Genomic DNA, 26,924 nt, shown 5'->3' with positions numbered 1-26,924 from the left:
TTGTATCGAACAAACGTTATATGCCAGAAATCCATTGATTTTACGGATGGTGGTAACATGGTGCGTAAACGCACCGCCAGAACTTTCTCCGAAAAATAACAGATTTGGATGATTGACAGCTGAGAGGAATCCTTGAATAGACCAACAACACGAACAGCATTTTAATGCTCCTGTCAAATCATTTGACAAACGCGGCATGTTACAACGCCCACATAGGGAGTTGGGCGAGTGTTCGTCCAATAGCTGTGAGCATTGCCTGGAATATATGTTTTTGAGCTGACAGCCTGTTTCGTTATGTTCACAAATGAACATTAGCAATATGTGAAAGTATGTGATCCAGTGTTCAGTAGAAAGTTAGCAATCGCGGTGAAATACAATCGAAAACTTTTAAAGAGGGCGAATCTTTTAAGATGCAATCTCAGGATAATTTTCAGTGGTATAAACGAAGATGGGCTTTTCTCGTTGGACTGACAATTTTTCAGTTTTTTTCCGGAATCTCATTTTCCAGTTACGCTCAAATCAGCAATTTTTACGTTCGGTTCTTCAACGCCTCGCACGAACAAGTGGATTGGATAACCAACACAAGAAACATCAACGCTTTGTTTATCACTCTTCCGCTTGCATGGTTAATCTTCAAAGGCAAAGTTGGATTACGAAACATGATATTGACTGTCGCAGGTAGCTCCACAATCGGCCTTCTGTTAGTAACATTGTCTTTAGTTGACCGATCTTTGTTTGCTTTAATAGTAATGGGGCAAATCTTATGTGGTTTAGCTGAGACTGTCGGTATAGCTGTGCCTGCAGCTTTTGCAGTTTTGTGGTTTCCTGAAAGTCAGGTTGGGACTGCAATCGCACCTAATATTCTGGGAATACCTATTGGCGATGGAACAGGTTACGTTTTACCTGCGTACCTTGTGCCTTCTACCAATCAAACCTGGACAAATAGCAAGAATTTTTCACCTAGTGAACTTGTATCGGGTCAACGTCAATTGCGCTACTTGTACGGTTCGTTGCTGGGTATATCTGCTGTATCAACCATTTTGTTTGCAATCTTCATCACTGATAAACCTCCCACACCACCAACTCTTGCGCAAGACATAAAAAACGAAAGACAGCAATCAACTAAAACACTAAAAGCTTTTGTGAAAGAGCATAAGATTCTTTTCACGAACTGGTCATATGTTATAACATGCATCGCGATCGGGTTGGTGTTGCAAATGGTGTTGTTGGAGAACCTGATGATGTCTGAAATGATTGCTGATGTTAATATTGCTGATGACATCACTTCTGATCGACTAAGCGGATATGTTATGATCACGTTCAGTTTGGGGAATATAATCGGTTTAATTCTTGGCGGAAAAGTTGTTGACCGATGCAAAAAATACAAAGTTCTTGCAATATCTGAAATAATAGCTGTTTTCTTAAGCACAGTTGCCATTGCCGTGAGTGTAATATCCAAAAGCACAATTGGTATTTGTATATCCAATGGATCATTTGGTATATTTGTGGGATTGGTTTCTGTGGTGCTGTTGGAAACGGCCACACAGTCGACATATCCGATCGACGAAACGCTGGTCAGCATATGGATCACTGGTAGTAGAACGGGGATCGCTTTGCTGTTGGGTGTATTGGGAAGAAGTATATTTAATGCATGGGGAAGCCTCGGTGTACTTGTGTTCCAATGTGTAGGCGTACTGCTAGGCCTTGTTTTATGCTGTTCGGTGTCGCCGAAAAATCGAAGATTGGAGGTGGAAACAAATCAAACTAACATTCAAACTCCGCTACTTGATTCAAACAAATAATGCATCGAAGTATTCTGCTTTCCTTTTGCATTGTCTTTGATTCGTTTTTAATTATTAATTAGCTTCGCAAAAATCAAACGTATTACAACTAAAAACTTACAAATCGAACACTTATCACACTGCATGTAAGAGTACCTATGGCTGCGGAGATGTTTGGATTTCAAACGAAGTGTGGCCCGCCGAATCATTTCAGTGCAGATTGAGCGATTCTGTTTCTATGGCTATATTATTCTTAACAGATCAATGCGCCCAGTGCTATTATTCTGTGACCTGACAATACGGCTAGGATCACTTGCAAGCTTCAATAGTAGCTGTAATTTCAGTATTAACGTGTTTGGTACGCAACAAAGTAAAGTAAACTGGTGTTTCTATACCCGCAGTGTGATTTTGAAAATAAAATGGTGTCCACGACTCTTTGATGCGTAACAATAGGTTGAACGTCTTGTTTCTTACATAGATTTTGGTTTAATCATATTATAATTATAGCTGGTACATTATAATGATAAAACATTGTATAGAATAAAAAACAAAAGATAATTGGCAAAAATGTTCAGAATACAAAGTAAAATGTCATATTTTACTAAAATTAAAAATGTGGTTTTTTAACCCATTTTGATTTGTAGTATTTGAGAAAAATTAATAGACCTAACAGTTATGAGCCGTTAATTATTAACAATACACAAAGTTCAATAATTTCCCTTGTTTAAGCTCATATTAACATCCGTAACAAAACAAACGATATATAGACTCACCAGCAGTTACCAGAGCAAAGCACTGCGGCAAATCAGCTTCAATTCAATATCCTTTGAACTGTCTTTTTCGTCACTTTAATTTGCACTTGCATGTGGTAGAGAGAATAATTTTGCTCACGTGAGACAGACTTTTACTTTTTTCGAATATACCTGACTCATCACCACAGATAATGTAAGAAACCAAACCACAAATTTACTGAGACTTGGAAATCCAGAACGAAACCATGCGACAGTTCGCGCATGCCCAGACTTTACGTAACAATGAAGTGCTTGTTCAACAATGCGCAGTGGTGCATGTACCACATGTTCACACAAAAATAGTTCACAATCACGTTCAATTTAGCTGTTAAGTAAGTAATGACTAGAGGCAAAATACTTTAGTAGATATATTGAAAGGTTTGCAAATTTGCTTTCACCATAGCCTTTCGCTAATCCACTTTCACTTCTCTCATCCGTTTATTCTTTGCTCGAATGAAATGAAATTGAAAGCAGCATAATAATAAATTAATAATGTAATCAAATTTGTAGAACTCTTCTAGCAAATCTAATTTTATTCCGACGTTTCGACGTCCTATACAGGCAATAGCTTATATAATAATGTAATAACTAATAATAGATTTCCTACTATTCTTTGATACGATTTATTGGAAGTAGCAGAGCCAGAACATACTAATTATTTGCAAAGAGTTGACTTAAGTTATTATCAGATGTGACACTACGTTTAAAGTAACATGGAATGATACGGTTGTTTCAATGATCTAAATTTTCTATTTCTTTGGAGTGGAATAGTAATAGTGGATCAATTTCAGATTTTCTGTTTTTTAAAAATACAGTCGTTTTTATTTGAGATTTGAGGTTATTTGAGTTTTTGACATCTTTTGTTTTAGTTTTTCGAGGAACAAATCCTAATTTGTTTAAGAAATATGAAGAATTATTTAAACAGGAACGTTAGTGGTATTCTTTCTGTTACAATATTACAAATAAGGCTATTTTTTAACACTACACTTGATTCAAGTTGCACTTGCAACTAAAATAAGTTTTGATTATGAAAACGATTGTTACACAAACTACATTATTGTTTTAGGTGTTAAATAATGGCTCATCGTAATAATGGCGCATCTGATTCTCCTGGCCCCAGTCGACAAGTACCAGGACAAGAAAATCGACAAAGGTTTTCAGCAGAAAACGGAGTCCGTAACCATGATGTACCCATGGAATTGGTGGAAGCTGTATGTATAAATTTTTAACCATTACGCCATGCAAATGTATGTAGACGAAAATATTACTAATACAAAGTTCTCTAAATATGCAATATATATATGTGTTAGCAAGGCATTATGTACCTTTATCAAGCTTCATATAAACACAATCTGATCTAACAATTACATTTGGAATATGCAGTCTAATATATTCATACAATTTACCTTACTGTTTTAATTGACTTTAAGTGAAATGTACATTTTCGCGAAGTTTCCATATTTGTTTATATCCGTAATCTAGAAAAATAACAGATTCAGTACTTTTTCGAAATACATATGAATTAAAAAACACAAACTCAAGTTGTTTTACTAGAAAGCAGTTTTGTTTTTATTCTCATTGTTATGCAATTCTTACATGAAGGAATATGCTACAGTCACATCAGATTATTTGCATAGCAGGGACAATAACGACCTTAAGATACTTAACCTGATGTGTCTGTAGTTGCAACATGCTTTATTAAATAGATGTTTCTACTCATAACTAGTAATAAGCTACTATTTTACGATCATTATGCATAGAAACAGATGATTTGTTGGCAACCATCTATTTAAAAGCTGTTTTGTTTTTTTACTTGATTCACACATTTCATTTATTGCTACCAGGGTCACTCAAGATACCCAGGAATAGCGATTGTAAGAAATCAAGGACGTCGCATTTGCATTAGAGGAATTCATAGGCTAAGAAATCGTGGAAGACAAGAAAATGAGGTACAATTAAAAAATATGGCATATTGTATGTATCAGTAATTTTTGTGTAAAGCAGGTTGTGCCCCACCTTTTTTGAATCAAGGTTTAGATTTTAAGTGGCCATTCCCAAGAGCTATAATTCCTGATCACATTAACAAATTATTACAAGGATTTACGGATTGTCTACAAACAACATGATATTTATGTAAACAATTTTATACTTTAAAAAAAGATTTACCCATTTTTACCCCTTAAACCCCAAAATATTTGTTTGTGTCTAACGCTGGATTGTTAAATGCGATTGGTCAAGAAAGAGTGCTTTAAATTTCTTCAAATTTGCACAGATGTTAGTTATTGGTCCGAATTTGATCCTCCTGAAGTTTGACCCCAAACGACCCAGCGGTTCACCCACCGGCCCCCAAAACGAAAAAAATTAAAAACGGCTGTACTGACCCAAGTATATATATACATAATCTGAGGGTTTCATGCTTTGTTGGTTAGTGCAATGTAAGCTATTCTAAAGAATTTTTTTAACTTTTTATTGGATTCACCCATTTTTACCCCTTAAACCCCCAAATAATAAGTTTTAGGCCAGAAATACAAGCCCTAATGTGCTGAAATGTTAAACAATTGTTTGCAGTAGGTTATTCATTTAATATTTAAAAAAATTGCCTTAATCGGCCAAATAGTTACTTTTGCAGCCCGTAATGTGTGTACACTGTCAGTCAGATAGAAGTCTCAACTCTCAAGGTAGTAATTCACTTGTTTACGATTTAGGCAGGCGAATGCAGCAGGAGTGCTCAGAATTCACTTGTTTACAATTAAGGCGGGTGAATGCAGTGGGAGTGCTCAGCTTGACGTCCGGAGGGACGTTTTACGAGACATTCGTGTTGGTGATTAGAAATCAGCTGCTTTTGCGCAGCTATGCTATGTCGTTTTATTAAGTTATCAAGCACATTTTCAGTTTTGGAAAATTGTGTTTAAAAACTGACCTTGAACGACAATATCAAGGTCAAAGCATGAGATTAAATTTAAAGTATTGTCCTGTTCTTATTTACTGTTTTTTGTAATTATATGACGATAATGATGCAAAAAGAATACGGACAAAACTTTTAAAGTTGGGTTTAAGGCTAAAGTTGGTTAAGTTTTTCGTTTAGAATCTAAAAATAACCAGGATGTTTGTTTACCATAAATCCGCACAAACACGCGTGCGGGGACCCATTCGTTTTTGCTTGCAAAAACAATCATATGTGTAGATCAAATAATGTGTATAGTAAATTGGTAAATATCTAACAATGATTGTGGCCTATTTTTACTGTTACCAAATATGCATATGTGTGGGGACCCATTAGATTATGCTTGCAGAAACAATTATGTTATAAAGTGTCAGGAAAAAGATAGGGACCCAATGAAATGTAGGTGCCACATTATATCCATTATAAATATAGTAAATGGTATATGTGATACATCGTTAAATATGATGTAGTATATATAAACTGGCAATATATAGGAAAACCACTATTCTAGTTCTTTATTTTGACAAGCATAATTAGCTTAAAGTTCTGATCATAGCAATCACTCTTTGTTACATAACAAAAAACTGGTTCTGCTTTTTGTGGTGTGAACAAGGCACATCAACGATTCTCACAAAGAAAGTCCATTGTATGTACAGTAAATTGGTACAAAATGTGTTTAACAGGGGAAAACAACTATCATTACATTTTTCGTGACATCTCTAGCTCTTAACTTGTGATCAGTACAAGATTGGCTGATTAATATCCTGATTACGAAGAAACAAATTGATGCATGTTTTTGTCAACTGATTTGTGAACCTTTTGACATTTTACAAAAACATGTTTTTTTTATCTTTTATGGTGATGTGCTAACTTGAATTACTTGGTTATAGTGCTATTATTTTATTGTAATCTGAAAACAATCATGTATTAACAATTTGCATACACAAAACACCATCAGCTTTCAAATGAGTGCGAATGTATTGTTAAAAAGGTTCTATAATCATAGGCAAGGTTTTTCGATTCCCCCTCAAGTGACCATGATGGCAATAACTATGACATGATGCAAGTGATATCAAGCCCTGATGGTTTATCGAGTGATTCTATGATGGGTGATGATCATGACCTCTCAGATGGTGTAAGCAGTATATCTGACTTGGAAGATAGACTACCAATTCCCCTTGCAGGGATGGGAGAACCATCACACCTTGTAGCAGCTCATCCTGTACTTAAAAGACTGAACCGATCCTCTAAAAGTCACAAGCGGTATGTAAAAATGTTTTTGTACAATTTATGATGAACATTTCCGAGTCCCAGAAAGACTCCTGTCGGGGGGTCGAATCCCACCGCAGGCTAGATTTTTCTAGCCTGTGCATTGCCATATGGGTGTGCTTGGAAGACCAGCTGATTCGATACATGTCTTCAATAGACCTGGTGTACTTTGATTTGTACAATTTAAGTATGTTTTAAATATCATTGTCACTTTTTAAATTGTAGGTCATAAAGGCGAAAGACTGAATTAGTATGCACTTTAAATTGCATGTACAAAATCAAATGGTATTACTCATGGCTTAAGATTGTATGTCTACACTTGCACTATTATTCATGTATGTTGGGTGACTAATACATGCGATCATGGTAATTTGGTGCATCATGGGTGTTATGAAACTTATTTCATGTCTCAAGCTGCATATGTCACAGTATAAACCAGTGGTTCTAATATGGTAATCAAGAAAGATAGGTGTGTCCCAAGAACCTAAAGGTTATTGATATGATCTCTAAGTTTTCCCCCTGCATTACTAATAATAGAGTAAAACAGTTTAAGAAACACCGGTGTAACTTTAATGATAAAAAAACGGCCCAAATGGACTTAAAAAGAGATTCACTTTTTTGTTAATTTGTTACATAATTTAAGTGGATATAAACGGGTGTAACTGATGTGGCCCTCATATCACTGATGATGGAATGAACATTTGCCGAAATGTTTAAACAATAAAGCATGTCACTCTTTACGTCTATTTGGGCTGTTATTTTCACCATGAAACTTATGAACAAATCCGTAAACAGTGTTTCAAACTGGCATACCTGTTTGTAAAAAACATAAAGAAATAACAAAACAGTTTGAGAGTGAAACATTTTTTGTACGTCATTGTGGCCTTAGATTTGTGAAATTCCCTTACAGACCTTTTTCATGTACTTGTGGTGTAAAAAAAAACTCATGTACTGCATATTTTGCTATTGCCTGTTTGTGCTTCACCTAACCATGTAACAAACTAAATTTTGTGACAGGACAAGGACAGGAAGCAGTTCTAGTGATTCATCAGTGGATCACTCTTTTGTTCCATGTAGAAAACAGTCGTCTCACCACCTGCAGAGCTTAAATCAGCGGACGGTCTTGGTCGACAAGTTGCAAAACTTGCGATGTGTAAGTCTGTAATAGAGCAGTTCTAATGCAACTCAATCTTTTTAGGTCTGTCTTTGCATTACCATAACCAGGTTTTTTAAGGTTTGGTTTGGGTGACCGCTAAGTAGTTTTAAGAGACCACAAGTGTTTCATTTAAATACCAAAAAATAGTACTGTAGTTGCAAGTCCAAATTTTGGGAAACCGCTGGAGAAATTTGAAAACACCTTAAAAAAACACTGACCATAACCATTAAAAGACATTGCATTTTGGAACAGTTATCTTTTATCATAGTTCGCCAGGCCTATTAAAAGGTGTTACCAAGCATTCATAACCAGCTGATTCAGTATCCCACCCTTCAATAGACCTGTCTTATTATGATTACTATATGAGTGTGCCATGATCGCTGGTCTGCATGGCTGATGCCAGCTATTCATCCATGTCTTAAGTTATAACTATCTTTTATGTTTTTATCATGCCTTTCTCCAGCTTTTTTTATCCCTGAACTCAGTGTTGCCACACACTAATACAATAATAAAAAAAGATTTATAGTGCTAAAATGCAAATATAAAACACATTTTAAGCTATATATATTCTTGGGTTAACCCAAGGTGGTGCTAAAACAGTTTTTTTGCTGCCAAGAAAATGCAAAAAAAATCTGTTTTTGGTTACTTATAAGTTATCTAACTTGATCAAATGTCCCATTATGCCATTCAAAAGTGGCTGCACTTTTGGTCAAGTTTGGGACAGCATGACAAAGTATATGTAGTTTTGCTGGAATGTAGTTTTGCTAAAAAAGTTTTCCTAACTAGCTAGCTTGCTTCAGTTTTGTAATTTCCCATTCTCTGTTTATGAAAAAAAAATTTACTCTACCACTTTTGTCAAAATGTGTTGCAAGAGTCAATAAACAAGAGTCCATAGAGCACTGATATGAATGATGATCACAATTTGTTTTTTGCTTTGTTTTCCTATACAGAGCAATGAATTCACTGATGTAACTCTTGTGGTGGACGACCATGAAATTCCCTGCCACAAAGTAGTGTTGGCTGCTTGCAGTCCCTACTTTCATGGTCTACTAAGTTCAAAGTAAGTAACTATTGAAGACTAGCGGCACACCAGGGCTTTTTAGTAGGACTGATAATTATAAAATGTAGCCATTAAAAATCACAAAACAGATTGAAGCTCGTTCAATAATTTTGTTTTTGATAACTCGGTTGCTGTACTTGGACTAGCTGAACCAAACATTTTTGGCTTTTCGGAAATCAGACCTAACAACACTTGATATAAATTAAAAATAAGTGAAACATCACATGCCAACTTAAAAAACTGCAAGCTAACATGCATTTAATGCACAATGTGAATGTAGATCAACACTTGTTTCTGTTATAAATATTTTAATTAAGTATACAGTAATACAATGTCTCCGAACTCCTTGCTAAATAAATTCAGTTTTATTGGGGTTAGTGATGGGACGGGTACCCAGTACTTGGTATCGATGGTATCAAACGATTTCAGTGGTATCGATACTCGGTATCGAAATATTTTGTCTCAGTTTTCGATACCAACGTGCGAGTACCGAAGGCCGATTTACACCATCAGAATACAGGCAGCTTTATGCCAATATTTGCTTCGGACAGCACAAAATCGGGAAAAAGTTCTGCAGGGTTACGTATATTTTTTCGCTATCATATGGAGATTACATTTTTCTGCATGTGTGTGTGCACACTTGTACCCTGGCCATTGCAGATAAATTAGCCAGTGATATACAACTAAGTACAACACTGTACCTAAGTACTTGGTACTCGGTATCGAAGGTATACACAAGTGGTACTCATACTCGGTATCGGTACTCGCTTCAAAACCTGCTATCGTCCCATCACTAATTGGGGTTAACTTAAGTAGGCTTGGTATAAATGAATAAGCCAAAGCTATTGAACATGCTATCCAGACCCTGAGGTGCAATTTTTGTCTTTAACAAAATGGTTTTAAAACAAAAATTTATTTATTTTCCAAAATTTTTCAGAATGAAAGAAGAAAGGGAAGGGAAAGTAACCATCCAAGGCCATAAACCGGAGATTTTGGAGATGCTTGTGCGCCATGCATATGCTGAACCTATCAAAGTTACAACCAGTAATGCACAGGTTAGTAAATCGAAAGAAATTGTATTTTTGCAATCAAGTAGCTAGCAACTACCCTTTTGATGAAATATGCGTAGCAATGACACTATACTTATTGAGTGAATGAAGATCTGAACAAAATATCTTAAAATGTTTACTTTTATTCACATGTATTAGTTCAGGAGTCAGCACTCTTTAAATGAGAAAAGCAGGGCTAGAAAAAATGCAAATTTCCCGGGAAGCCACCAAAATTTCCCGCCTTTTTCCGGTAAATCCCCCAAGTTGTTATACGCAACAGGAGCACTAAACTAACGCAGCAACGTTGTAATTTTCGCACACAAAGAGTATTCCAAACTTTTTTATGCGCTTTCATGCTTTCTACTACGCTATTCGTAAGTGTTCAAAAAACAAACCACTGAGATGCAGTATATTTTTAAACTCAATAATTAGTCTGTCAAGTTCTGAAAATAACTCCAGCCGATTAGTAAAGATTAAAATTCGTAACAACGATGTGTACTATCACTACTGTGCATCTGGATTTACCTCTGTTTTTCATTCATGTTGCTGCTTGTTTTTGTTTCGCGCCATTGCTATACTTGTTGTGAAACAAATGCGTATTGTTGTGCTCGTGTGCACACACACGCAATGCGAACAAAAACACTCAGCACCTTGTGTGTTGACCTATGTGTCGCAGCGTTTTAGTTAAATCACGTTTTGTTGCATCGCCGGATGTAACCAGTAACAAAAACTGGCGCTGTTGCGCTATTCGACCGCAAAACTTATTTTCGACTTTTGTGTTCGCTTTTACACAATGAGCTAAAAAATTCCCGCAAATGTGACCGATTTCCCGGGATGGAGCATCCCCATTTCCCCACTTTTTCCCGCCATGGAGAGAAGAGTGAATTTTTTGTGTCAATTTGGTAATGGCTTTGCACTCAGATTTGGCATGCTGTCAAGGTGCTACTGATCCCTACATTAGTTTTCATTGTTTGCCAAGATCTTCAGTTGCTGGCAACTTATGTATTTAGATTTGTTTTAGACGTTTTGGATTATTTGGTCACTAGCTAAATATATAATTTCACAAATATTTAACTAGTAATATTCAGTTTCATATTGTGTGTAGGAAAAAGTTTAGTTGTAATCATCCTAAGACTTGACTTTACTCTACTTGACAGTTGACTAAGGCAAAAAAATAGCTTTTGGGGGTATAAAGACCTTTTTTGGATGTTGGGTGTAAGCTAGCAAACATTAGTTTAATTGCAGTAAACTTTGTTATGCATCATTGTAATGAACTTAAGAATTATATATGTCATTGAATGCATGTTCATATGGCCCTTTTTAAAATTATTAGATTGCTTGCATTTCAACACCAACTTGATTTAAAATTAAATGAAAAACTTTTGTAAATGTAGGATGTTGTGGAGGCAGCTGATTATTTCCAGATGGACACTCTTAAAGACCATTGTGAGAATTTCCTCATAAGACAAGTTGCTGAGAGTAACTGCCTGGGACTCATGCAGTTTGCTTCTTTACATTCACTTGGTAAGCACATATTTGTCACATGTATTATGTCACAGGTTCTGGGTTTAAGTCTTGACTAATCTATCAAATTTTGTCAATACAATTACTTCAACACGAGTTAGTTGGTTCCATGGTCTACATTTTTTTATAACAGCGTAAAGCGGCTGGGCAAAAGACTCTCTTGTCTAAATTGTCATGAGTTATATTTCAAACAATTTCAAGATTAGGTATATATTTGATTTTTTAGAAATTTGAAGTACTTATTTTTTTTCAATATTTTGAAAAAATTGAAAGCTTATCATGCTCTAAAAGCATCCAGTACCAAACAAGTACTAGAAATACCTGAATAATTGTACAGACTGACAAGGGCATGTTTATAGTGATAACTTATTATTGCAGTCTGGCGATAGCTCATGTATTCGCTATACACAAGATGTAAGGCAATTTTTGTTCTGGATTAAACTGCTTTTCCAATCCATGTCCAGTGCAAATTCTGCCAAACTTGCAACAAAGTACACAATCGGGCGACATTCAAAACATTTTTTGTTGGAAATATAATGTCCATTTGGCTAAAAAAGTCAAACAAATGTGCTACATAAAAGCTATTAAACTTTAAGTGCCTTATTAATGGGCAAAATGTTGCCTGTGTACATAAAGGCCTAAATAAACCTCAAATCTACAATGCATGTACCCAGGGTTTTTTTAAGGTTTGGTTTGGGTGACCGCTAAGTAGTTTTAAGAGACCGCAAGTGTTCATTTAAATACAAAAAATAGCCATATTTGCAAAAAAATAGCCATAAGTCCAAATTTTGGGAAACCGCTGGAGAAATTTGAAACGGTCCCCCAAAACACCTTAAACCGAAACGGTCCCCCAAAACACCTTAAAAAAACACTGAACGTACCTCACTTTCTTATGAGCCCCAGTCACATTACACCTTATAATATGGTGTAGCTGCAGCGAGTCTAGCCATTAACTTTATATTGTGTCCCTCACTTTTTGCGATCCATAACGTTGCGCAGCTATTTCTTGCTTGTTTGTTTTAGTGCAATTGTGTCACTATGTTTTTTTCACCAAGCGATATAAACTCAACTTTAGTCAAAAAATAAGAGTATTTTGATTAACAAACGTTAAAATAACATTTCTTCGAAGTATGGTGTTACAAACATGTCAAATATACGAAAGCATGTCAAATAAAAGTTTTTTTTAAAGTTTTATTAGCCAATTCCTAATTACAGAGTATGGGAAATTTAAAACTTCTTGCTTTGCCCCGTTGGGTAACTTTAGCAACGTACACTCACCGATACTCAACGTCATCTTGTGGTCAAAATAAAAAAAAAATCTAGCCGTTGGTGGGCGTTAAAGAGCAATGTCCGTTTTCATGCAGATCGCCTTCACCGCAAAGCGAGGCATTTCGCCGTTCGCAACTTCGCCAAAGTGTCGCAACAAGACGAGTTCCTTCGTCTGCCACTGTCGACCCTTTCAAAGTACCTTGCCGACAATTCACTGGTTGTACCACGTGAGGAACACGTCTTTAACGCCGCTGTCCGCTGGCTGGAGGTGAGTGTCGTACAGGATTACTATTCTGGATAATATGCGATTCGTTACATGTTTTTTTAGATTTAGCTGTAAAAACCACTAATAGAAACTTAGAAAACGTTGGAAACTCTTTACTTATAATGGGTTCCCGACACATAATGGGACCCATATCTTTTTTGTATGTCTTTTTTATTGGTTTCTTATTGTACCTTCTCTGCACTATCGCTCGTTTTTTTTTCTCTGATTGGGTCAAAAAAGGGTAGTATAACGCATAAAATATCGGGACCTAAAGTTGTGCGCACTGCAGCTCTTTTGACCCCAAGTGATCCAGTAGTTTAACCCCTTCCCCCTTTAAAAAGTATAAAATTTGAAAACGACTATTACATCACATGTACTAAATAAAATTATTCAAGATTTTTATATAGTAGCTAAGAGACACGAAACCATTAAAACGGTAATTGTTGACATGTATGTGTACTATGCATTGTAACATGTTGTTGTCTATTGCCACATTGTGGCTAACAAAGAATGTTTTAAAAATGCATTTAAATTTACACGCATGGTAGTTATTCACCTGAAGTTGTGCCAAAATATGCATTTAAATATACCACACAGACCCCCGAACACGCTCTAAAATTGCCATGCCTATCCTCTACAGGAGGTCAAAAATAGATATTGGCTGCTGGTACGTTGCCAAGTCCGTATTTTTAAATATCCGCGTTGTACTATTTTAATCCCTTGTTGTTTTTTAAGTTTGAAGAATCACGAAAGTCTCATGCAGCAGCTGTTCTCGGATCTGTTCGACTTTTTTTCGTCAGTCCTCGATTTCTCTTCGATGTCGTCGCAAAGTATCCGATGTTCCAGGTAAAAAATGACCTTAGACTTGGCCAATGCGTGTGTGTCATTATTGTAACTTATCTCTCCCCCAAAACTGGCCTTGTTATGTCTAAACTCAGATCCCAAAAAATCAAAAAAAATGTGTAAGCTATGCACAGTGGTGGTAGTGGAACAGTATGTACAGACTTCGAAAACAAAGCCGTACTAATAATGACCACAGTGATTGTTAAAACATCTGTAACATAGTATAATCGCTATGACAAAAAGCTCCCTTCACGTTTTGCTTTTGTCAAAGATTTATTAAAAATGTTAAACTGAGTAAATGACTAACGCCAAAGCACTTGAAAAAATACAATCGTTGATATAAAGTTACATTAATAAAAGTTATTTAAACACTTTGTTTTACAAAATAGAACATTTATTTTGAAAAAGTTAGTTTTTAATCTTTAGTATGAAGCTTCAAACTACGCAATTAAAAAAATAGTAAAACCCTAAAATTCTTGAAAAACATATTGCATAAACGTTTTCAGTACACTTTATTCATTACTCGCAACGTTTTTTTGTCACCACTATGTTTTGAAAGAAACGTGGTTAAACTACTTTTTGAATTACGTATTATGAATCTATACTGTTCTTCGAAAAACTTTAATATAAAGTATCGTAAGAACACGTTTCTTGCAAAACATATTGGTGACAAAAAAAAACGTTGCGAGTAAAGGATAAAATGTATTGAATGACCTTTTATGCCAGCCGAAATATTAAACCACCGCCAGATACTGTAGTAAAATGAAGATACTTCATGTAAATACGAATAGGAACCGGTTATTGCCGTGACAGTATGAGGCCTGGAGACACCATTGAACACGTGTTAAATTTCAAACGTTCGGAAACGTGTAAAACGACCCAAAGTTCCCCTCATCTACATCTCTATAGTCCTTTTTACACCGCGAAAATGTTTTATAAAGGGCACTATGGGTCTACGTTTTATTCTACATCGCTGGCAACTTTGTTATTTGTACAGGGGACGACATAGGAATTGTAAAACTTTTGTGCATTTAAAAAGGGCTTCTCTAAAGTACACAATCTACTAATCAAACCATGCAATTTATTGAGTTTATTGCAATAAAATGCGAACCAGTTGAATGGTCAGGTTTGAACGATATTTACCCAGTCTACTATGCAAACCAAACCACTGTAATTGTTTATTCTTTACCGTTTTTTAACGCTTGTAACAATATTAAACCCAAAAGGGATACAGTAATTAAAATTCTATAAAAATTAGGGATGTGCCCAAACTGCAAAAGTTCTGTTTAGTCGAGCACCGAGCATCTCACTTTAATGCTCGGTGCTCGGCCGAGCACGCTCGGTGAATTATGACGTCACAAAAAATCCTCTTTCTACGTTTTAGGCGTTTTTCCACCACCTAGTGCATTTGAAAAATCATTCGTTTTTGTTCATAGACACCCTTTCGAACACCAGTTACATATGTTAGCAGGTCATGAATATGCAAATTTAGCGCTCGGGTCAGTTTGTGCAACTGCTCGGCCGAGCACCGAGCATTACAAACAGCGATGCTCGGTACTGAGTACTCGGGTTCTGGCTCGGCTCGGCACATCCCTAATAAAAATGTTAGTGCAATACAAACGCTTAACTGTAAAAGACGCGCCAAGCAAAAAAGTGTAGACGGCCTCCTTAAAAACGATTCGTGTTCGGGCTCCAGTTTCAGGCCCGTTTACAACTCTGGTCCAGCTTACGGTTCTGTCTTGCCTATAAATTATAATCCACATGTTTTGTATGAATATCATTATCAGTTTCTCCTAATCCCATGAAGCGAAAACGGACATATTTTTTCCTGTTATCTTCACCCAACCGGTTGTTTTTGCGCAGGGAAGCGACGAAGTCCAGGAAATCATTGCCGAAGCTTGTAAATATCACGCTGGGGGAAGTAGTGAATGGAAACAGAGTCGTCTTCCCCACACCCGACCGCGAGCCGCTTCTGGTGGGTTTTCCCTTAATGCAGTAGTTTCCTATTTTTGTTAGGGTTGACTGTGGCAACGAACCCATTTCGCCTTTTCACAAATGCTGGCGGTATTTGTTGCAGTTAGAGTTACCCCATACCTAACGGTTTTGAAGGGTGTGCCAAGCGTCTGTTAAAATTCGAACTTGCAATATTTTTTTTACCTTTATCAGTCATTGGCGGTATTTTTAACAGCATGCCTTAACGGGGTAAATCCAAGCATCTAATAAAATTTGACCTGTGAGGTATTTTACCTTAAAAAATGATTGCGGAATTTTTGTACATAGCTCTAACTCTTTAGGGGGTAAATTCAAGCGTTTGATAAAAAAATATGAACTTTTAGCGTTTTTTACCTAACAGTTGCTGGCGTTGTTTTTGTGACATGCCGTAACAGTTCGGAGGGTCTAGTAAAAATTTCTCTCAAATATTACATTTTAGCAGTTGCTGGTCGTATTATGTAAAGTTTTTGTGGGTAACGACAAACGCCTGGTAAAAATGCGACATACATTCTAAGTCATTTGATTTTTATTGCAACTAGCAGCATTTTTGTGGGATTTTAAATAAAGTGGTTGACTTCCAAAAACTTTTACAGCAATCGAGTGCGGTTTGTTGTAAGTTCAAACCGACCAGTTCGGTCAATGTATTGATTAGTTTTTCTTTCAAAACCCTCGAACTTGGTAACACTACATGCAGATCTGTTCGAAAGGTTAATGATAAAAATAACAGATGTGCCCCTTTGTATCACTGCTGATGGCATGAGCATCTGCCGAAACGTTTGAACAATAAATTTGCGTCTTCTTAACGCCTATACTTCCTCATTTCCTCCAAACTGGAATCAATTCGTGTCATTTGATGTCACGTTTTAGTTTCTATAGTTAGTCAGTTTCCATCAGCGCTTCATCATACAACCTCACTTAACTTTTCGGTAACGTACGACTTCCAGCACACGTAAAGGGGATTTTCAATTCCGTACGGAAGTAGCGCAATATTGATCGTCGTTGCTACGGTAAGCACGCACCCTGGCAGCAAAGGTCGGTGACGAGTCGACATCCTATCACATATGACCTCCCCTATGCCCTTGCTATACTGAGTGCCTATGTGATGCCAAGCCTTGCCTACTGTTCGATATAAAGTCCAAATTTCTACTTGTAATGTATAGGTGACGGTTGGATGCAATTGTATTTTAAAGGAAGTGTGGATATAACCTATACTGTGGAATTGGCCCTGAATCACACTCTAAAATATCCTCAACCAAAAAATTTAATGTAGTCTACGAAAAAGACATGGGTTCGAAAAGTCCATTAAAGCCTTGTACATTTTTCGAAATTTGTAGCATGTTGTCATTATATTTACTAATTGAAAGTGACACAGTAGGTCTTAGGACAATATACAGTAAACGGAATAATCGTCGGTTACGCCAGCGTCGTTTTCGTCAGAATCTTTCATTTACAATTTAGTGCGTCATATGCTTACCTATAAATCAATGAAAACATATATGTTTTGTTATAACATAATAAACGATTTAAATTGAGTCGTTGTCGAAAAACTTAGTTCAAGACAAAAAACGACACTGGATCTTGTTTTTGCTTTCGCATGTTTTGTATGTGATGCGTAAGTTCAATGTGGTTTTCCATGCATCAAAACCATTTTGTAAATTACTTGCGACAAAATTAGCATCATTGTATCAAGATTTTTAACGCATAACACTTTTTGTTTAACGATAAACCAACGGCCCAAATAGACGTTTAAAGCGACATGCTTTCACTAATGAACAAATCCGTAGCTCGTGTTCCAAAACGCTTTTTATGTTAATTTTATTGTTTTTTAACGTTTTAACCACAACCAGACGACAGTCCGAAAAATAAGTCTTGTTTGCAAGCAGGTAATTACCAAATTTTTCAGCAAAAGTTGCCTCAACATATGTCCAGCTAAACCAGAATACTCAAAACTCAACTAACATACGTTACTGGTGTTCGAAAAGATATCCATGAACAAAAATGACTGTTTATTTAAATCCGTTGGTAGGTAAAAAAACGCGTACTTCTGGGACCTAGCGTAGAATTGAAAATGGGCTGGCAGCGAGCATCATCGCGAGATGCTCGGTGTTCGACCAAACAGAACATTTGCAGTTTTGACACATCCCTAACATTTACTGTGATTTTCCAACAGGCATCAGCGAAGTACTTGTCGTGGTAGGAGGAATCTGCAACAACCGCCGTCTCCTATACACAGAATGTTACCATCCATTAAAACGCGATTGGATTTCACTCGGTGATATTTCCACTTGTCACGCATCGATGCACAGCTACAGGTAACTACTGTTGGTTGCTAGGCATATGAAGATTTCAGCGTTATTTTTTTAAGTGTACGAAATGAAAATTCGGGTCAAAAAATATTTATGTACATTTCTAAACATTTTTTATCATCCAAATGATCGGATTCGCGGTGTTTTTATTATCCAAATTGCACGAGTAAATATGTTTACAGTTTAATACCTTATGTTTTTGGACGTGTAAAACTGAAAACTCTGTATGTAAAATAAACTTACGATTTAAGAAAACCTTTTACCAATCGCTATTCTTGCCATCAACGTCTATTCATTCATGTGCGATATGCAAGGTCCTTGATATTTTTGTTTTTTTTTGTAAACTAAACCAGCGGTTTCAAAACTGGGACCGCTGTTACTTCCTGCTAGGGATTTTGGCGAAGCCGCCAAGAGCTAGAAGTTGCATAGCAGTAATTATGTGATACTTTGTATTAGATGGTATGACTGTATTTGTAAAATGTCCTAAAGAGTGTGTTTAAATCTCCTGCATTGATCAATTCTTTTTTGTTTCACAAAGAACGGTTTATTGGTTTTTAATAAACTGCCAAAAATGTATTTGCTTAGGCGAAATTTACTCATAACTTTCGCTTCTCGTAGTGTGTGTTCGCACAAGAACGACGTGTACATCACTGGTGGTCATAGCAACTCCGGCATGACAGTGGATTCAGTGTCTGTCTACTTTTCCAACATCGACCAGTGGAGTCCTCTGGCCAGTATGAATCACCCCCGAGAACGACACGGTTCCGCATCAGTGGACGGGGCTGTCTACGTAGCAGGTGCGTGACGTCACGTAATAGCTTTTTATGGTTCACTGCGTTTGAAAACGTTTTTTTCTTAAAAAATATTTTTCTGCTTAAATTTCAAGATTTTTAAAATGCTTCGTCAAACATTGTTGCAAAAATGTCGTTTCTGCAACCTCCTATGTCACTGCCTAAATCATTTGAGTTTTGTTTGGGCAATAATTACGTCATAGCTCATAGGGAGCAAATTCTCAATGGAGATCATTAGGTAGTTCCCCTTGAGATGTTGTGTTTTAACGTTAAAGGGTATGTTTCCGGCCTCGCTACACGATTTGGCCGCTTATAACTCTGGCAAGAACGGATTTAAATTTAAACAACTCGTAAAGCAGAAAAATGGTAAAGCAGAAAAGGATAATGTATACAACGTCGAAACGTGTTCCACTAAGCGCTTAATGAACCGGTTATGTAAGAATTCATTAATTTGGGAATGGTTTTCTGAAAATAGTCTGTACGAAAGGCTTCAGCACTTGGCCTCAAATAACCGTTTAATGGTCGTTACAGTACCCAGTATATGACAACTGCCAGTTCAATGTACACCACACCAATTACAGTGAAAATAAAGCAATTTTGATGTTATTTTTAATAGAACAAATGCCCATATGTTGTAACGTGCAATTCAAGTGAAAAAAGAATACGCGGTCTTTGAGTTGAAAACGAAAAACGTCTGTTTTCGCCGAGGAAATGTGTGATTGGAAACGAACCGCGTGTTTGTTACGTCACAATGCATATTAAACAAATTAAAAGCTGGAAATTTGAAATTCGTCATTCAATGGCAAAATAAGATTTTGGATTAAAACGTTTCTTAAAATACCGTTTACAATGCGCACATGCACAGACCTTTTAACGTCACAAAAGCTATTCCCCCCAACTACCTGTTCCCGGTGTGGTTAAAAGATAAGGAATATACGCTGTTTCCTATATTCCTACTTAGGACATTCGCCACTTAAACGCATTCTCACGTAAAACGCGGTCAGGCTGCTAATTATGCCTTGCAGTGACGCGGCAATTCTTGCTCTATTCGTTAAAGCGCTAACCAGAATTGCAACGTCCGTTGGCGCGCATCCTTACCGACTGTGACATCACAAACGACCGCGGCGTGCGATGCTGAGCGTATGCATGTAAATGTCGCCGTATTATCTGGTTACACTGCATCCTTCCTACCTTTATCCACGCGCGATGCGGTGTCACACGACCCCGGCGATTAATTGCTCTTTTCGCGGCGCAGGCGGCCTCATGGCTTCGCCGAAGAACCGGAAGAAGCCCGGGGTACTCGACAATGTGGAGAGATACAAGCCCGACTTCAACCGGTGGGAGAAAGTCAAACCGCTCCCGAAGAGGTGCTATTCTCCCGGTAAGTTATGCAACCGGCGTATGCCCTGCTGCTGTACCGTGTATCCGACCTTTGTTTGTTATGGGTTATACGAGATCGTTAACGTGCATATTGACGTGGTAAATCGAATTTCCATGTCCATATATATTTTAGTGCCTACGAGATGTTTGGAAATATGGCTATTTATATATTCTGTATTGGACGTGTAATTAAAAGCCATGTAGCAAGTACACTTTTTAACGTTGACTTTAAATTTGGGTTACAATAAGCTGACCAAACAAATAGTACAGAATTGGTAAAATCGTGCACATCACAAAGTTGAGAAACAAAGAAAAAGTTCACCAGACAAAACGTGGCCACTATGTAAGCGGTAGGTAATTGGCATTTTGTTGATGAAACACCCTACATTGAATCAAACAGCTCATACCAATTCAAAAGACTACCAAAAACAACGTTGTCACCACATGTGTGTCCTTGTCTTATAACTCAACTATTAATTAGTTAAAGGCGTGCATATCATTCATAGCTGCAGATAATCGTTGCAACAACTGAAGATTTCAGTTCAGTTAAATCAGCCTTGTTCGTTGGGCAATGTATCAACAATAATGTAGATTTTTTCCATTGTAAACAGCATTCTTATTTGTTACCAAAATAGAAAAGTAGCTACGACAGTTAGAATAATACCTGTGTCTGGCGATATATGTCTTTATCCTCGAGAAGGCGTCTTATATGGGACATCGAAACGTCGATTATTTAGAACAAAAACTACCGAAGGAGCAAATACTCGTTTATACATTATGCCTGACAGCAATAAGTTTTTATATCTTCTCAATATTGCCAAACTGGGCCGTTTTGCTTCTCAATAGAAAACTGTGCGGCAAAGGCGTGGGTATTTTGCGTAGAAATTATGCCCCATGGTACCGCGAAGACAATGGACACCGAAGCTTTGCGTGGAAATTACCGCCACCGTATACGGTATACCGCAGTTATTGCAACGTCCAGTCGTGGGTGTCAGTTTTCGCCAGAAACGCTGGAAACAGGCAATAACCAGTCGTCGTGTGGTGAGTGGTCCAAAGAATGGTAACCGAACCCGCTGTCCATTTGCATGATCCATTCTCTATAGCTGTGTGGGAGGTGTGCGAAAAATTACGCCGTTTTTTGTTTAAGAATAGATGCAAAGGATAGGAGCTCTTATTAAAATTCGTCTATGCAATGTGTTGGATAATAGAGAATAAAGCGTTAGTTTTTAGGAAATGCCGTTTTCGTGACGTGCACGCTGCATAGAATAGGTATATATGGCGATGAATATGCCTCTAGGGCTTTTGGTTATCGGATTTGCGGGGATTTTTGAACTGTCGTGTAGTTTCCACAAACTGTCAAAACGGTTTCAGCAATTTTTGCACCGCTTGCACGAAAAAAGCTTTTTTTAGTCCGAAAACCTTGCGTTGTAGCCTTTGGGGATTTCGTGAACTGGTGTAAGTTCATTTTGTTGCATCAAATAACAGAAACTAGCGACTTCAATGCCTGGTGCAGATGACAAAAAAAACATGATTTTCAGTTAGGTTGCTGTTTTTAGCCTTTAGATTTTGCCCGCACAACAAAAAAGTTTCGCTAAAAACACCTTGGTCAAACGTTTTTACAAATATATCTTGTAATGTCGGTACACTTTCTTAAAGAAAAAAACCCTAATAAGACACTGTTAGCCCATACATATTTTACATAATTGTTAAGTTTTAGTTTATTTCTCTTTTATTTTTGGACTCTTTCTCAGCATGACCATAAGCAGACTCAACTAAAGTTTGAAGTAAAAAAATATTCTTTGAGAAACACGGCTGAGTATTAACCTTTTCGACAATGGCCCACTATATCATTAGATACAAATCTTGAGTAAAAATTAAATAGAGTTATTTTTTGAAATCCAGGAGTTCTTTCTTACAAAGAGAAGCTTTACGTCATTGGTGGCGTCAGTATGACGGAAGAGGCAAGCACATCGAGCAAAATTATCCTCGACTGTATTCAATGTTACGACCCTCTTAAGGACAGGTTGGTTATGAATTCAAATCTCTTGTACATTTTCGCACCTATTTGGTGTTATGTCGATCAATCTAGTTGCCAGCAACAAATGGGCCATCATGCTATTTCTTTTACTACACTTTTGGTGCCTCAAGTAAAGTCTAATTTTAGTTGCATTGTTACTTTTCTAAATTTGTCTTTGTTGAACGGTTTCGTAAAACAGCAATCACGCTAAAAATTCATGGAGTATCGAATCAATTGTGGCTGGCTTGTTCCAACCGTTGGTCAAGAAAGATTGCTTCAAACTTATTCAAATTTACACACATATTAGTTAGTTATCCAAACTTGATCCTCCTAAAGTTTAACCCCGTCTGGCCCAGAGGTTCACCCACAGGCCCCCAACACTAAAGTGCATGATCCAGTTACAATGGTACTTGTGTAGTTAGTTCTGCTGTAGGATTGCACCCGATGTACAACCTGGAGGGAAACAGCCGGTTTCGGTTTTTGAACCCGCAGGTTTGTGGGCACATGTTTCGATCTATTTGGGTTTGCTGAACCAATGTAGCCTTCTCGGCTGAAAATACGAGCCACTTGACAGTATTGATTCCCTGGAATGGGGTCCTTAGTAATGTTTGTTGAAAGCATATAATGTTAATGTGTGTTGTTGTGCTTTAGAAGCAATGTCTAATCCCAAATATTGTAAAGTACTATAATATGCCTTTTTATGTAAAAATTGTTTTGCAAGATATGACATTATCCTGATGACGGCATCTTGTATGGGACGTCGAAACGTCGAATTTTTTTATGATAAAAACTGCTGGAAGAGCAGTACTAGTTTATTATGCCTTAACGTATCTAAAACAGCTTATATGGCATGGGCCAAAGTCATCTCTTATGTGTTATACTTTAACATGCCCAATAACGTGTTCAGCTGACTTTGACATAACCGATAGCTTGCCGACCATAATACACGTCAGGTGGAAGTAGCTATTTGCATTGTGCAGTATATGATAGGGGAACAGCGTTCTTTTGATAATGGGAAATAGTAGCGTTTACATTGCATATTGTGATAAGGCCATGATGTAACTGCTATGAATCTATTTTAAGCGGTGTGCCTACGTAGGAAGTATCCGCTACCTTGACATACGTTTAATATTCAAGTTGAGTTCATTTTTTAATGTCGGACACTCTTTATTTGACCCTCTGTCTATATATCATAACTTTTTTTAACAATAGCATTTTTGACTGCTGATTCTGTTGTGTTCAAATCATACTATATACTGGTACAGTAATAGAAAAAAAAAACTTTTAAACATGACGTACTACAGGCTAACCTCGCTTAGTATGTAATACACGACAACGTGTAAAAGAGTGACGTCACCCTATGTATATATGACGTCATAATCGCAAGGCTATCGAATTGGCAGTTGGACAAAACGGAAAATTTTGCCTGAAAACAGTATATTAATCTCGAAACATAGAAATCAAAATTACCTTTTTTCAGTTGGAGTCAGTTGCCACTCGGACGCCCTCTGGCGAGACTGTCGTGTGCACTCTACCGTGACCACTTCTACATGATTTCAAACAACGCAAGTTCGATATTTCGATACGATCCCAGCACCTGTACATTGGAGCAGTGGCGCGAACTGCATGAAGTCAATCTCGAGTTTGCCGGTGAGTTCAAATCCTATAATTAGTTGTAGAGTTGTAAGTCAGGCCGGGCTACTACGGTTTAGTTTAGGTCAAACTCCGTCTTGAGTTTCAATAAAAACGGGATTTATGCGGTGCTTACTTTACACTTAGTATCATTTTTGCCGCATTTTTTACCAACTTTCGGGCCCTTTTCAACAAATTTTGATAGTTATTGACAGGGTTAGTCGGGTGTGGTCTTTTGGCCGTATGGGTTGGTGTAGCTAACCTTACAGCACATGTTAAATGGAACGGGCTTCATTCGGGCTTGACGTTAAATTTAGTATCATTTTTATCACATTTTCCAAATTTGGGTCGCGAGACCTTGCAGTCTGGGTCGCAATTTTTTTTTCCATCAATATGAGCATCGCATCTACAGCTAATAAAGAACTTCGGCTTTTTTCAACCTTTTAATTAATTTTTACATTGTTACATACGTATGACTACGCGTAGTTACGCGTAACTGTTACATACTGTCTATGTCAAAATGCAATAAGTTAAGCGCACCTGTGCAAACATGCAGTTCTCTTTTGTTAGAATAAATACGTTCGTTTACCTACTGTTTTATGTGAAAATATGAACTGGCAATAGCATAATACTAATATTGATATTTAGTTGTTTAGTACAAACTTACATGCTAACAAAATGCTTGGGTCGCGAGAATTTAGAGCAATTTTTTTAAGGTCGCGTCAAAAAGTATTTGCGGACCCCTGACGTAAGGGACCTTAAAATGCTGCAAAACTAGCGTGTAATTGGGAATGTTTATGACGCCACAATGTACCGAGCATTTACGTGAGATGCTCGGTACTCGACCAAACAAAACAATTGCAGTTTTGGCCCATCCCGTATGTAGATGTAGGTAGTGATTATATGGAGCACAAAATGACTGCAATACGATCTATACTGTACAGAAGCAGTTATGTTGTTAATAAAACTTGTCAAATTAAGAAAAAAATGTACAACAGGGCTGGCAGCTTTCAACGGCAAATTGGTGATCAGTGGCGGACAAAAAGGCAGCACCACTCTTAACCACATGCTTGTCATCGACTTCGAAACTGGAAACGTTGAAGAAGAAATAAAAATGAAAAGATCAAGATGTATGCATGGCTGTGTGCCCATTGATAAGTTTGGTTAACTTGTTATCGCATTTTTTTGCTTTTTCTTGTTCTTTTATTTTTTTGTTGTGATATGCAGTACGGTTGTATTGGAAAGCAAGGTTCTTACAAAATCTGTGTTAATTTCCAATGTTTTACGAATTGACTACATAAAACCACTATGTTTAGGGTCTGTCTAATCCTTCCTTGAATTATGTTACTTGTCTGCTGATTAATTTAAAACAAGGGTAGGGAGAAAAATCAAGAACAAGATTTTGGCTTTTCAAAAAGTTCACTAACTTTGTTTGCGCAAATAAACGCACTGTTACCGAAAGAATTATCGTTGGAGTAAAAAAGTTACAAAGTGCATTCGTTTTTCAATTTGACCGAAGTGTTTGTTTTTTCTCATTCTGGATATCATTGTTACTTATAAGCCTGTTTTTGTTCAGTTTTCGTTGTGTGCTAGCCAACATAAAATTCTTCCGATTGACATTTTTTCTGAAAATTTATCAATTTGTTGTACTGTATTATCGTACATCCCATGACCGTTTTCAGTTGCTGCCTACAAATTGATAGAGAAAGTTTCATTTTGCCTTAATTTTGCATTTTTTCTTGTTGTTTGCCTTGCAATAACTTCTTTCTGGTGTTGTGACAAAATAAATGCTGTACGCAGAGACTGATTCAGCTTCGAGTGTCAAGAATCCTCGAGGTGTCGCAAGAGATGCGTGACCTATATTTAATTTTTCCAGGCTCAAATTTCAGTCACAGTTCTGGGTGGAAAATGATCTCGTTTGAATTATTTAGCGTGACATTAGCCACAAAATAACGGCGCTGCTATCGAAATTGGTGGTTGCACTGTTAAATAATATAGCACGAAAAGTAATAAACAGTCGCCATTTCTGTGCCTGTATGTTGTGTTGTACATAAGTGATGAAATTTCTTTTTAGAGGTCGACCGGTTTTGCTTCGTATTTTGTAGGAAAAGAAATTTAAACTAGACTTTTGGGTTAAAAGCTATGAAGCGTTTTATTGTTATGGCAGTGGGACGGCTGAATGATTTTCAACAGGCTCTAAAAATATTGACCTAGCCTCTGTTGATATTCTCTGCTGCATGGCGCATTCTTTTCCTCTTACCATTTAACACAAGTAAGATCAGGCGCTGACTTAAGCATTCCGCCAAATCACGAATTGATGACGGGCGTGCGGGTCGGACTAGCTTGGCAAATCCGAACCGTGCCAGCTGACGATGTTTGGCCGACAAAGCGCAAAAACAAACACGCAGTGACGAAGCCCGAAGATTCACTGGCCGACTCACGACGCAACGCGACTAGCCTTTTTTGTCCGGTCCTCAGCAGCAGGCCGTTCTCACTGTGCCTCTCTCTTTTTTTGCTCTCGCCTCGTTCGAGCCGTTCTTTGTATGGCAGCCTTCTCTGTAAAGCCCGCTCGCACTGTGAGCTTTTATTCTGCAAACAGTACGCGGTGGTGCGACGCAGTGGGTCGGTTCGAGCTATTGGGAAATGGGCTCGACGAAGTATGCGTTCTGGCAGTTCGGTTCGCTGTATGTCGGCTTTAAATCTGTACGCCGCTTTTCTTTTGGCATTAACCTACATTTTCGCTTGCAGCCGCTGTTAGTGCGTTCGTGTCACTTCGTTAAATGCTTGCACAGTTGTACGAAGTAGGGAGAGTGCTGCTTTACGTATTGGTTTAGTCAGTAAGGTAACATGTAAAG

The 26,924-nt window shown here is 37.3% G+C and overlaps 2 protein-coding genes across 2 annotated transcripts; both read left to right on the top strand.

Moving 5' to 3' along the window:
* Nucleotides 1–408: 408 nt before the first annotated feature.
* Nucleotides 409–2,247, top strand: LOC145223031 (choline/ethanolamine transporter FLVCR2-like). The gene has a single exon (XM_080089324.1). The coding sequence runs from the start codon at nucleotides 411–413 to the stop codon at nucleotides 1,800–1,802; it is 1,392 nt and encodes a 463-aa protein (XP_079945450.1). The 5' UTR covers nucleotides 409–410; the 3' UTR covers nucleotides 1,803–2,247.
* A 1,372-nt stretch (nucleotides 2,248–3,619) lies between these two features.
* LOC145223029 (kelch-like protein 24a) lies at nucleotides 3,620–25,876 on the top strand. The gene is made up of 16 exons (XM_080089321.1): nucleotides 3,620–3,783; nucleotides 4,417–4,521; nucleotides 6,523–6,779; nucleotides 7,803–7,938; nucleotides 8,892–9,001; nucleotides 9,939–10,056; nucleotides 11,445–11,574; nucleotides 12,939–13,111; nucleotides 13,844–13,954; nucleotides 15,815–15,926; nucleotides 18,114–18,255; nucleotides 18,868–19,046; nucleotides 20,296–20,421; nucleotides 22,323–22,443; nucleotides 23,918–24,087; nucleotides 25,068–25,876. Exons 1-16 carry the CDS (start codon nucleotides 3,649–3,651, stop codon nucleotides 25,235–25,237), a joined length of 2,295 nt encoding a protein of 764 aa, XP_079945447.1. The 5' UTR covers nucleotides 3,620–3,648; the 3' UTR covers nucleotides 25,238–25,876.
* Nucleotides 25,877–26,924: the final 1,048 nt, after the last annotated feature.

Source organism: Phallusia mammillata, chromosome 4 (assembly GCF_965637545.1).
Source record: "Phallusia mammillata chromosome 4, kaPhaMamm4.hap1.1, whole genome shotgun sequence".
Taxonomy (NCBI): domain Eukaryota; kingdom Metazoa; phylum Chordata; class Ascidiacea; order Phlebobranchia; family Ascidiidae; genus Phallusia; species Phallusia mammillata.
This window is presented reverse-complemented; position numbering and strand designations above follow the sequence as displayed.

Bases quoted from the DNA above. Each gene is read 5' to 3' on its own strand.
- LOC145223031 (XM_080089324.1), top strand. From the start codon at position 411: ATGCAATCTCAGGATAATTTTCAGTGGTATAAACGAAGATGGGCTTTT.
- LOC145223029 (XM_080089321.1), top strand. From the start codon at position 3,649: ATGGCTCATCGTAATAATGGCGCATCTGATTCTCCTGGCCCCAGTCGA. The intron at 3,784-4,416 runs GTATGTATAAAT...TATTGCTACCAG, and splicing joins CCATGGAATTGGTGGAAGCT to GGTCACTCAAGATACCCAGG. The intron at 19,047-20,295 runs GTGCGTGACGTC...TTCGCGGCGCAG, and splicing joins CGGGGCTGTCTACGTAGCAG to GCGGCCTCATGGCTTCGCCG.